The 14,797-nt window shown below is 42.1% G+C and overlaps 1 protein-coding gene across 2 annotated transcripts in view; it reads right to left on the minus strand.

Annotated features, from left to right (window-relative positions):
- Positions 1-14,797, minus strand: part of cfap65 (cilia and flagella associated protein 65) — a 75,982-nt gene that overhangs the window by 3,147 nt on the left and 58,038 nt on the right. For both annotated transcript variants that reach the window (XM_036959451.1, XM_036959450.1), the window contains 3 exons: positions 4,054-4,179; positions 2,487-2,786; positions 121-255 (listed from right to left, as the gene is read on the minus strand). In XM_036959451.1, coding sequence (XP_036815346.1) covers positions 121-255; positions 2,487-2,786; positions 4,054-4,179 — 561 coding nt within the window. The remainder of the gene's footprint in view (positions 1-120; positions 256-2,486; positions 2,787-4,053; positions 4,180-14,797) is intronic.

Genomic DNA, 14,797 nt, shown 5'->3' on the forward strand with positions numbered 1-14,797 from the left:
ATCGGTTTTATGATCATTGTACAAGCTGGATGGCGTGTGGGTCTGACCGTAGGAGTTGACAAGCCCACACAAACAGATCTGAGAACAGACTATTCTGGCATCCAGGAGGTTCTGACAGACCTGGCAGAGACGGGAGGCAGAGCGATGATTCGTGGCCTGGCTGTAAGGACCAGCTCTCCCAGGAAGGCCTCCATCATCAGGTTCTGTAAGGTGTTGAGGAGAACCTCCTCTGTCACGTCACAGAACTCTGGCAACCTGGGTGGGGAAGAGGAAGAGGAGAGGGAGGAGGGGAAGAGGAGAGGGAGGAGGGGAAGAGGAGAGGAAGGAGGGGAAGAGGAGAGGAAGGAGAGGAAAGGGAGGAGGGGTAGCAGAAGTGAACACAGAGAGGTTACCAAAGGAACAGTCTCTTAATTCAAGGGGAACAACAGTACCTTAATTCACATTAATTCAAGGGATACAACATTCAAAACGTGTTCATTACCTTTTAATATCTGATATTTCTACCCTTAAAAGTCACAATCTGTAAAAGGTTTGGTCATAGATTTGTTTGAAGTATTTCCTGTTTAGACTGCTACTAAATCGTCTATAACTGGTTACCTAAAGCCCTGCCCCACGTACAGCTGAAGTCGGAAGTTTACATATACCTTAGCCAAATACATTTAAACTCAGTTTTTCACAATTACTGACATTTAATCCTAGTAAAAAAATAGGATTGAGGTCAGGGCTTTGTGATGGCCACTTCAATACCTTGACTTTGTTGTCCTGAAGCCATTTTGCCACAACTTTGGAAGTATGCCTGGGGTCGTTGTCCATTTGGAAGACCCATTTGCGACCAAGCTTTAACTTCTGATGTCTTGAGATGTTGCTTCAATATATCCACATAATTTTCCTACCTCATGATGCCATCGATTTTGTGAAGTGCACCAGTCCCTCCTGCAGCAAAGCACCCCCACAACATGATGCTGCCACTCCCGTGCATCAAGCCTCCCCCTTTTTCCTCCAAACATAATGTCATTATGGCGAACAGTTCCATTTTTGTTTCATCAGACCAGAGGACATTTCTCCAAAAAGTACAATCTTTGTCCCCATGTTTAGTGTGGCATCAGAATCAGAATTCTTTAGGTAATATTGATAAATAAGATGTTTTATCAATTTACATAATAATGCTTATGTGGGAAAGTGACTTGGGCCCCAGAGAGTGGAGAGATCAGGCTTGTCTTCTTATGGGAATGTGTCTGTAACTGTTACATGTCCCCTCTGAGGTTGACCTTATCTTGATTGAGTGTATGACCTAAGAGGCTCACTGTCTCGGTGAGCTTGTCCAGGAGGGGGTGTATTTAAGATGGGAGTATCGAGGATCGACAATTGATATATGCCATTGGATGAGGTAATGTTTTGGTACTATGTGGTACCAAGAACGAGAAGTAGAACCTCGTCTAAGAGAGCAAACTGAACAATAATTTATAGCAAATGCTGTGTCTTCCTTTATGCAATGTTCCTAAGATCTGTTATTTGTCATGTGAGTGGAGATGGGTGAGTCTGGGCTATAAATGATACTAAGAACTGTTTTGTAAGCACTCTCAGATAATTAATTTATAGACACTGAATTGATCTGAGAGTCACAGGGCTATGGTGAAGCTCATATAATTAAAGATGGGACTTTATGATAACTCTGACTTGTGTGTGGTTTGCTCTCTTATGATTTGGTAACACAGGAAATTTCCACGACAGCAGTTGCAAACCATAGTCTGGCTTTTTTATGGCGGTTTTGAGCCGTGGCTTCTTTCTTGCTGAGCGGCCTTTCAGGTTATGTCAATATAGGACTTGTTTTATTGTGGATATAGATACTTTTGTACCTGTTTCCTCCAGCATCTTCACAAGGTCCTTTGCTGCTTTTCTGGGATTGATTTGAACTTTCCGCACCAAAGTACGTTCATCTCTCGGAGACAGAATGCGTCTCCTTCCTGAGCGGTATGACGGCTGCGTGGTCCCATGGTGTTTATACTTGCGTACTATTGTTTGTACAGATGAACGTGGTACCTTCAGGCGTTTGGAAATTTCTCCCAAGGATGAACCAGACTTGTGGAGGTCTACACATTTTTTTCTGAGGTCTTGGCTGATTTCTTTTGAATTCCCCATGATGTCAAGGCACTGAGTTTGAAGGTAGGCCTTGAAATACATCCACAGGTACACCTGAAATTGACTCAAATTATGTCAATTAGCCTATCAGAAGCTTCCAAAACGATGACATTTTCTGGTATTTTCCAAGCTGTACAGTCAATTACTGCATGTAAACTTCTGACCCACTGGAATTGTGATACTATGAATTATAAGTGAAATAATCTGTCTGGAAACAATTGTTGGAAAAATGACTTTGTTAACAAGAAATGTGAAGAGTGGTTGAAAAATGTGTTTTAATGACTCCAACCAAAGTGTATGTAAACTTCCGACTTCAACTGTATGTCGCCCCACCCAACCCAGCTCACCTGCGGATGGTCTCCTGAACGTTGAGCTGACGCTCTCGCTTCACTGTTGGCTTCTGGGTCTGTGGCTGTTGCTTTGTTACCTCTGTTACCCCAGCACTGTACAGACTGCCCCCCATGAGGAGCTGAGGAGTAGGGGGGCAAGGTGGAGGAGCCTCCCTGGTTCCAGGATAAGGCGTAGCAGCCCCAGGGAGAGGTGTGGTAGGGGTGTAGGCAGTCTGTCTCAGCTGGGTGAAGTAGGGCACGGGTTCAGCCACACCGTTCACCAGAGAGTGGTGGAAGTGAGGGTCGTCCAGGAGGCTCCTACAGGGAACAGTGAAGAAAGATACAGCTATACACCAACTCCATAGTGCATAGTGGACAGGCTAGAAGCACCACAGAGTTTCTCAGGGCCTTTCTTACGACCACACGGTGAGGAACTAAGCATCTCACCTTTTATCTAACTCTTTAGATGCTGCCATCTAACCACACAGAACTGAACCTGAATATAGAGGGGAGGAGATGAACTGTACCTGAATATAGAGGAGAGGAGATGAACTGTACCTGAATATAGAGGAGAGTTACTGAACCTGAATATAGAGGAGAGTTACTGAACCTGAATATAGAGGAGAGGAGAGTTACTGTACCTGAATATAGAGGAGAGTAACTGAACCTGAATATAGAGGAGAGTTACTGAACCTGAATATAGAGGAGAGTTACTGAACCTGAATATAGAGGAGAGTTACTGAACCTGAATATAGAGGAGAGTTACTGAACCTGAATATAGAGGAGAGGAGAGTTACTGTACCTGAATATAGAGGAGAGTAACTGAACCTGAATATAGAGGAGAGTTACTGAACCTGAATATAGAGGAGAGTTACTGAACCTGAATATAGAGGAGAGTTACTGAACCTGAATATAGAGGAGAGGAGAGTTACTGTACCTGAATATAGAGGAGAGTTACTGAACCTGAATATAGAGGAGAGTTACTGAACCTGAATATAGAGGAGAGGAGAGTTACTGAACCTGAATATAGAGGAGAGGAGAGTTACTGAACCTGAATATAGAGGAGAGTTACTGAACCTGAATATAGAGGAGAGTTACTGAACCTGAATATAGAGGAGAGTTACTGAACCTGAATATAGAGGAGAGTTACTGAACCTGAATATAGAGGAGAGTTACTGAACCTGAATATAGAAGAGAGGAGAGTTACTGAACCTGAATATAGAGGAGAGTTACTGAACCTGAATATAGAATAGAGGAGAGTTACTGAACCTGAATATAGAATAGAGGAGAGTTACTGAACCTGAATATAGAGGAGAGGAGAGTTACTGTACCTGAATATAGAGGAGAGTTACTGAACCTGAATATAGAGGAGAGGAGAGTTACTGTACCTGAATATAGAGGAGAGTTACTGAACCTGAATATGGAGGAGAGGAGAGTTACTGTACCTGAATATAGAGGAGAGTTACTGTACCTGAATATAGAGGAGAGTTACTGAACCTGAATATAGAGGAGAGGAGAGTTACTGTACCTGAATATAGAGGAGAGTTACTGAACCTGAATATAGAGGAGAGGAGAGTTACTGTACCTGAATATAGAGGTGAGCGTGTGGGTAATGATCTCTCTCTCTGGTCCGTGGCTGAGAGGAGGCATGTCTACAGATGGAGGTCTGCTCTGACGGGATCCACAACGGGTCACATTGGGCCGGGCCGACCTGGAAGAAAGAAGAAGTCTCAGTTAAACACCACTATAGACACAGTAAAACACGACTATAGAAACAGTAACCCTCCCAGTCAAACATGACTATAGACACAGTAACCCTCCCAGTAAATCACGACTATAGACACAGTAACCCTTCCAGTAAAACATGACTATAGACACAGTAACCCTCCCAGTAAAACATGACTATAGACACAGTAACTCTCCCAGTAAAACATGACTATAGACACAGTAACCCTCCCAGTCAAACATGACTATAGACATAGTAACCCTCCCAGTAAATCACGACTATAGACACAGTAACCCTTCCAGTAAAACATGACTATAGACACAGTAACCCTCCCAGTAAAACATGACTATAGACACAGTAACTCTCCCAGTAAAACATGACTATAGACACAGTAACCCTCCCAGTAAAACATGACTATAGACACAGTAACCCTCCCAGTAAAACACGACTATAGACACAGTAATCCTCCCAGTAAAACATGACTATAGACACAGTAATCCTCCCAGTAAAACATGACTATAGACACAGTAACCCTCCCAGTAAAACACCACTATAGACACAGTAATCCTCCCAGTAAAACATGACTATAGACACAGTAACCCTCCCAGTAAAACATGACTATAGACACAGTAACCCTCCCAGTAAAACACGACTAGACACAGTAATCCTCCCAGTAAAACATGACTATAGACACAGTAACCCTCCCAGTAAAACATGACTATAGACACAGTAATCCTCCCAGTAAAACATGACTATAGACACAGTAACCCTCCCAGTAAAACACCACTATAGACACAGTAACCCTCCCAGTAAAACATGACTATAGACACAGTAACCCTCCCAGTAAAACACGACTATAGACACAGTAACCCTCCCAGTAAAACACGACTATAGACACAGTAAAACACCATTATAGACACAGTAACCCTCCCAGTAAAACACGACTATAGACACAGTAACCCTCCCAGTAAAACATGACTATAGACACAGTAACCCTCCCAGTAAAACACGACTATAGACACAGTAAAACATGACTATAGACACAGTAACCCTCCCAGTAAAACACGACTATAGACACAGTAAAACATGACTATAGACACAGTAACCCTCCCAGTAAAACACGACTATAGACACAGTAACCCTCCCAGTAAAACACGACTAGACACAGTAACCCTCCCAGTAAAACACGACTATAGACACAGTAACCCTCCCAGTAAAACATGACTATAGACACAGTAAAACATGACTATAGACACAGTAACCCTCCCAGTAAAACACGACTATAGACACAGTAACCCTCCCAGTAAAACATGACTATAGACACAGTAACCCTCCCAGTAAAACACGACTATAGACACAGTAACCCTCCCAGTAAAACATGACTATAGACACAGTAACCCTCCCAGTAAAACATGACTATAGACACAGTAACCCTCCCAGTAAAACATGACTATAGACACAGTAACCCTCCCAGTAAAACATGACTATAGACACAGTAACCCTCCCAGTAAAACACAACAATAGACACAGTAAAACATGACTATAGACACAGTAACCCTCCCAGTAAAACACCACTATAGACACAGTAACCCTCCCAGTAAAACACAACAATAGACACAGTAACCCTCCCAGTAAAACACGACTATAGACACAGTAACCCTCCCAGTAAAACACCACTATAGACACAGTAACCCTCCCAGTAAAACACCACTATAGACACAGTAACACTCCCAGTAAAACACCACTATAGACACAGTAAAACACCACCATAGACACAGTAACCCTCCCAGTAAAACACAACTATAGACACAGTAACCCTCCCAGTAAAACACCACTATAGACACAGTAAAACACCACTATAGACACAGTAACCCTCCCAGTAAAACACGACTATAGACACAGTAACCCTCCCAGTAAAACACGACTATAGACACAGTAAAACATGACTATAGACACAGTAACCCTCCCAGTAAAACACGACTATAGACACAGTAACCCTCCCAGTAAAACACGACTAGACACAGTAACCCTCCCAGTAAAACACGACTATAGACACAGTAACCCTCCCAGTAAAACATGACTATAGACACAGTAAAACATGACTATAGACACAGTAACCCTCCCAGTAAAACACGACTATAGACACAGTAACCCTCCCAGTAAAACATGACTATAGACACAGTAACCCTCCCAGTAAAACACGACTATAGACACAGTAACCCTCCCAGTAAAACATGACTATAGACACAGTAACCCTCCCAGTAAAACATGACTATAGACACAGTAACCCTCCCAGTAAAACATGACTATAGACACAGTAACCCTCCCAGTAAAACATGACTATAGACACAGTAACCCTCCCAGTAAAACACAACAATAGACACAGTAAAACATGACTATAGACACAGTAACCCTCCCAGTAAAACACCACTATAGACACAGTAACCCTCCCAGTAAAACATGACTATAGACACAGTAACCCTCCCAGTAAAACATGACTATAGACACAGTAACCCTCCCAGTAAAACATGACTATAGACACAGTAACCCTCCCAGTAAAACACCACTATAGACACAGTAACCCTCCCAGTAAAACACCACTATAGACACAGTAACACTCCCAGTAAAACACCACTATAGACACAGTAACCCTCCCAGTAAAACATGACTATAGACACAGTAACCCTCCCAGTAAAACATGACTATAGACACAGTAACCCTCCCAGTAAAACACGACTATAGACACAGTAACCCTCCCAGTAAAACATGACTATAGACACAGTAAAACACGACTATAGACACAGTAAAACATGACTATAGACACAGTAACCCTCCCAGTAAAACACCACTATAGACACAGTAACCCTCCCAGTAAAACATGACTATAGACACAGTAACCCTCCCAGTAAAACACGAATATAGACACAGTTAAACATGACTATAGACACAGTAACCCTCCCAGTAAAACATGACTATAGACACAGTAAAACATGACTATAGACACAGTAACCCTCCCAGTAAAACACGACTATAGACACAGTAACCCTCCCAGTAAAACACGACTATAGACACAGTAACCCTCCGAGTAAAGCACGATTATAGACACAGTAACCCTCCCAGTAAAACACGACTATAGACACAGTAACCCTCCCAGTAAAACACGACTATAGACACAGTTAAGCATGACTATAGACACAGTAACCCTCCCAGTAAAACACGACTATAGACACAGTAACCCTCCCAGTAAAACACCACTATAGACACAGTAACCCTCCCAGTAAAACACGACTATAGACACAGTAACCCTCCCAGTAAAACATGACTATAGACACAGTAACCCTCCCAGTAAAACATGACTATAGACACAGTAACCCTCCCAGTAAAACATGACTATAGACACAGTAACCCTCCCAGTAAAACATGACTATAGACACAGTAACCCTCCCAGTAAAACATGACTATAGACACAGTAACCCTCCCAGTAAAACACGACTATAGACACAGTAACCCTCCCAGTAAAACATGACTATAGACACAGTAACCCTCCCAGTAAAACATGACTATAGACACAGTAACCCTCCCAGTAAAACACGACTATAGACACAGTAAAACATGACTATAGACACAGTAACCCTCCCAGTAAAACATGACTATAGACACAGTAACCCTCCCAGTAAAACACGACAATAGACACAGTAAAACATGACTATAGACACAGTAACCCTCCCAGTAAAACACCACTATAGACACAGTAACCCTCCCAGTAAAACACAACAATAGACACAGTAACCCTCCCAGTAAAACACGACTATAGACACAGTAACCCTCCCAGTAAAACACCACTATAGACACAGTAACCCTCCCAGTAAAACACCACTATAGACACAGTAACACTCCCAGTAAAACACCACTATAGACACAGTAAAACACCACCATAGACACAGTAACCCTCCCAGTAAAACACAACTATAGACACAGTAACCCTCCCAGTAAAACACCACTATAGACACAGTAAAACACCACTATAGACACAGTAACCCTCCCAGTAAAACACGACTATAGACACAGTAACCCTCCCAGTAAAACACGACTATAGACACAGTAAAACATGACTATAGACACAGTAACCCTCCCAGTAAAACACGACTATAGACACAGTAACCCTCCCAGTAAAACACGACTAGACACAGTAACCCTCCCAGTAAAACACGACTATAGACACAGTAACCCTCCCAGTAAAACATGACTATAGACACAGTAAAACATGACTATAGACACAGTAACCCTCCCAGTAAAACACGACTATAGACACAGTAACCCTCCCAGTAAAACATGACTATAGACACAGTAACCCTCCCAGTAAAACACGACTATAGACACAGTAACCCTCCCAGTAAAACATGACTATAGACACAGTAACTCTCCCAGTAAAACATGACTATAGACACAGTAACCCTCCCAGTAAAACATGACTATAGACACAGTAACCCTCCCAGTAAAACATGACTATAGACACAGTAACCCTCCCAGTAAAACACAACAATAGACACAGTAAAACATGACTATAGACACAGTAACCCTCCCAGTAAAACACCACTATAGACACAGTAACCCTCCCAGTAAAACATGACTATAGACACAGTAACCCTCCCAGTAAAACATGACTATAGACACAGTAACCCTCCCAGTAAAACATGACTATAGACACATTAACCCTCCCAGTAAAACACCACTATAGACACAGTAACCCTCCCAGTAAAACACCACTATAGACACAGTAACACTCCCAGTAAAACACCACTATAGACACAGTAACCCTCCCAGTAAAACATGACTATAGACACAGTAACCCTCCCAGTAAAACATGACTATAGACACAGTAACCCTCCCAGTAAAACACGACTATAGACACAGTAACCCTCCCAGTAAAACATGACTATAGACACAGTAAAACACGACTATAGACACAGTAAAACATGACTATAGACACAGTAACCCTCCCAGTAAAACACCACTATAGACACAGTAACCCTCCCAGTAAAACACGAATATAGACACAGTTAAACATGACTATAGACACAGTAACCCTCCCAGTAAAACATGACTATAGACACAGTAAAACATGACTATAGACACAGTAACCCTCCCAGTAAAACACGACTATAGACACAGTAACCCTCCCAGTAAAACACGACTATAGACACAGTAACCCTCCCAGTAAAACACGATTATAGACACAGTAACCCTCCCAGTAAAACACGACTATAGACACAGTAACCCTCCCAGTAAAACACGACTATAGACACAGTTAAGCATGACTATAGACACAGTAACCCTCCCAGTAAAACACGACTATAGACACAGTAACCCTCCCAGTAAAACACCACTATAGACACAGTAACCCTCCCAGTAAAACACGACTATAGACACAGTAACCCTCCCAGTAAAACATGACTATAGACACAGTAACCCTCCCAGTAAAACATGACTATAGACACAGTAACCCTCCCAGTAAAACATGACTATAGACACAGTAACCCTCCCAGTAAAACATGACTATAGACACAGTAACCCTCCCAGTAAAACATGACTATAGACACAGTAACCCTCCCAGTAAAACACGACTATAGACACAGTAACCCTCCCAGTAAAACATGACTATAGACACAGTAACCCTCCCAGTAAAACATGACTATAGACACAGTAACCCTCCCAGTAAAACACGACTATAGACACAGTAAAACATGACTATAGACACAGTAACCCTCCCAGTAAAACATGACTATAGACACAGTAACCCTCCCAGTAAAACACGACTATAGACACAGTAACCCTCCCAGTAAAACACCACTATAGACACAGTAACCCTCCCAGTAAAACACGACTATAGACACAGTAACCCTCCCAGTAAAACATGACTATAGACACAGTAACCCTCCCAGTAAAACATGACTATAGACACAGTAACCCTCCCAGTAAAACATGACTATAGACACAGTAACCCTCCCAGTAAAACATGACTATAGACACAGTAACCCTCCCAGTAAAACATGACTATAGACACAGTAACCCTCCCAGTAAAACATGACTATAGACACAGTAACCCTCCCAGTAAAACACAACAATAGACACAGTAAAACATGACTATAGACACAGTAACCCTCCCAGTAAAACACCACTATAGACACAGTAACCCTCCCAGTAAAACATGACTATAGACACAGTAACCCTCCCAGTAAAACATGACTATAGACACAGTAACCCTCCCAGTAAAACATGACTATAGACACAGTAACCCTCCCAGTAAAACACCACTATAGACACAGTAACCCTCCCAGTAAAACACCACTATAGACACAGTAACACTCCCAGTAAAACACCACTATAGACACAGTAACCCTCCCAGTAAAACATGACTATAGACACAGTAACCCTCCCAGTAAAACATGACTATAGACACAGTAACCCTCCCAGTAAAACACGACTATAGACACAGTAACCCTCCCAGTAAAACATGACTATAGACACAGTAAAACACGACTATAGACACAGTAAAACATGACTATAGACACAGTAACCCTCCCAGTAAAACACCACTATAGACACAGTAACCCTCCCAGTAAAACATGACTATAGACACAGTAACCCTCCCAGTAAAACACGAATATAGACACAGTTAAACATGACTATAGACACAGTAACCCTCCCAGTAAAACATGACTATAGACACAGTAAAACATGACTATAGACACAGTAACCCTCCCAGTAAAACACGACTATAGACACAGTAACCCTCCCAGTAAAACACGACTATAGACACAGTAACCCTCCCAGTAAAGCACGATTATAGACACAGTAACCCTCCCAGTAAAACACGACTATAGACACAGTAACCCTCCCAGTAAAACACGATTATAGACACAGTTAAGCATGACTATAGACACAGTAACCCTCCCAGTAAAACACGACTATAGACACAGTAACCCTCCCAGTAAAACACCACTATAGACACAGTAACCCTCCCAGTAAAACACGACTATAGACACAGTAACCCTCCCAGTAAAACATGACTATAGACACAGTAACCCTCCCAGTAAAACATGACTATAGACACAGTAACCCTCCCAGTAAAACATGACTATAGACACAGTAACCCTCCCAGTAAAACATGACTATAGACACAGTAACCCTCCCAGTAAAACATGACTATAGACACAGTAACCCTCCCAGTAAAACATGACTATAGACACAGTAACCCTCCCAGTAAAACACGACTATAGACACAGTAAAACATGACTATAGACACAGTAACCCTCCCAGTAAAACATGACTATAGACACAGTAACCCTCCCAGTAAAACACGACAATAGACACAGTAAAACATGACTATAGACACAGTAACCCTCCCAGTAAAACACCACTATAGACACAGTAACCCTCCCAGTAAAACACAACAATAGACACAGTAACCCTCCCAGTAAAACACGACTATAGACACAGTAACCCTCCCAGTAAAACACCACTATAGACACAGTAACCCTCCCAGTAAAACACCACTATAGACACAGTAACACTCCCAGTAAAACACCACTATAGACACAGTAAAACACCACCATAGACACAGTAACCCTCCCAGTAAAACACAACTATAGACACAGTAACCCTCCCAGTAAAACACCACTATAGACACAGTAAAACACCACTATAGACACAGTAACCCTCCCAGTAAAACACGACTATAGACACAGTAACCCTCCCAGTAAAACACGACTATAGACACAGTAAAACATGACTATAGACACAGTAACCCTCCCAGTAAAACACCACTATAGACACAGTAACCCTCCCAGTAAAACACAACAATAGACACAGTAACCCTCCCAGTAAAACACGACTATAGACACAGTAACCCTCCCAGTAAAACACCACTATAGACACAGTAACCCTCCCAGTAAAACACCACTATAGACACAGTAACACTCCCAGTAAAACACCACTATAGACACAGTAAAACACCACCATAGACACAGTAACCCTCCCAGTAAAACACAACTATAGACACAGTAACCCTCCCAGTAAAACACCACTATAGACACAGTAAAACACCACTATAGACACAGTAACCCTCCCAGTAAAACACGACTATAGACACAGTAACCCTCCCAGTAAAACACGACTATAGACACAGTAAAACATGACTATAGACACAGTAACCCTCCCAGTAAAACACGACTATAGACACAGTAACCCTCCCAGTAAAACACGACTAGACACAGTAACCCTCCCAGTAAAACACGACTATAGACACAGTAACCCTCCCAGTAAAACATGACTATAGACACAGTAAAACATGACTATAGACACAGTAACCCTCCCAGTAAAACACGACTATAGACACAGTAACCCTCCCAGTAAAACATGACTATAGACACAGTAACCCTCCCAGTAAAACACGACTATAGACACAGTAACCCTCCCAGTAAAACATGACTATAGACACAGTAACCCTCCCAGTAAAACATGACTATAGACACAGTAACCCTCCCAGTAAAACATGACTATAGACACAGTAACCCTCCCAGTAAAACATGACTATAGACACAGTAACCCTCCCAGTAAAACACAACAATAGACACAGTAAAACATGACTATAGACACAGTAACCCTCCCAGTAAAACACCACTATAGACACAGTAACCCTCCCAGTAAAACATGACTATAGACACAGTAACCCTCCCAGTAAAACATGACTATAGACACAGTAACCCTCCCAGTAAAACATGACTATAGACACAGTAACCCTCCCAGTAAAACACCACTATAGACACAGTAACCCTCCCAGTAAAACACCACTATAGACACAGTAACACTCCCAGTAAAACACCACTATAGACACAGTAACCCTCCCAGTAAAACATGACTATAGACACAGTAACCCTCCCAGTAAAACATGACTATAGACACAGTAACCCTCCCAGTAAAACACGACTATAGACACAGTAACCCTCCCAGTAAAACATGACTATAGACACAGTAAAACACGACTATAGACACAGTAAAACATGACTATAGACACAGTAACCCTCCCAGTAAAACACGACTATAGACACAGTAACCCTCCCAGTAAAACACGACTATAGACACAGTAACCCTCCCAGTAAAACACGATTATAGACACAGTAACCCTCCCAGTAAAACACGACTATAGACACAGTAACCCTCCCAGTAAAACACGACTATAGACACAGTTAAGCATGACTATAGACACAGTAACCCTCCCAGTAAAACACGACTATAGACACAGTAACCCTCCCAGTAAAACACCACTATAGACACAGTAACCCTCCCAGTAAAACACGACTATAGACACAGTAACCCTCCCAGTAAAACATGACTATAGACACAGTAACCCTCCCAGTAAAACATGACTATAGACACAGTAACCCTCCCAGTAAAACATGACTATAGACACAGTAACCCTCCCAGTAAAACATGACTATAGACACAGTAACCCTCCCAGTAAAACATGACTATAGACACAGTAACCCTCCCAGTAAAACACGACTATAGACACAGTAACCCTCCCAGTAAAACATGACTATAGACACAGTAACCCTCCCAGTAAAACATGACTATAGACACAGTAACCCTCCCAGTAAAACACGACTATAGACACAGTAAAACATGACTATAGACACAGTAACCCTCCCAGTAAAACATGACTATAGACACAGTAACCCTCCCAGTAAAACACGACTATAGACACAGTAACCCTCCCAGTAAAACACCACTATAGACACAGTAACCCTCCCAGTAAAACACGACTATAGACACAGTAACCCTCCCAGTAAAACACCACTATAGACACAGTAACCCTCCCAGTAAAACATGACTATAGACACAGTAACCCTCCCAGTAAAACATGACTATAGACACAGTAACCCTCCCAGTAAAACACAACAATAGACACAGTAAAACATGACTATAGACACAGTAACCCTCCCAGTAAAACACCACTATAGACACAGTAACCCTCCCAGTAAAACATGACTATAGACACAGTAACCCTCCCAGTAAAACATGACTATAGACACAGTAACCCTCCCAGTAAAACATGACTATAGACACAGTAACCCTCCCAGTAAAACACCACTATAGACACAGTAACCCTCCCAGTAAAACACCACTATAGACACAGTAACACTCCCAGTAAAACACCACTATAGACACAGTAACCCTCCCAGTAAAACATGACTATAGACACAGTAACCCTCCCAGTAAAACATGACTATAGACACAGTAACCCTCCCAGTAAAACACGACTATAGACACAGTAACCCTCCCAGTAAAACATGACTATAGACACAGTAAAACACGACTATAGACACAGTAAAACATGACTATAGACACAGTAACCCTCCCAGTAAAACACCACTATAGACACAGTAACCCTCCCAGTAAAACATGACTATAGACACAGTAACCCTCCCAGTAAAACACGAATATAGACACAGTTAAACATGACTATAGACACAGTAACCCTCCCAGTAAAACATGACTATAGACACAGTAAAACATGACTATAGACACAGTAACCCTCCCA

This window comes from Oncorhynchus mykiss, chromosome 22, assembly GCF_013265735.2.
Source record: "Oncorhynchus mykiss isolate Arlee chromosome 22, USDA_OmykA_1.1, whole genome shotgun sequence".
Lineage (NCBI taxonomy): Eukaryota > Metazoa > Chordata > Actinopteri > Salmoniformes > Salmonidae > Oncorhynchus > Oncorhynchus mykiss.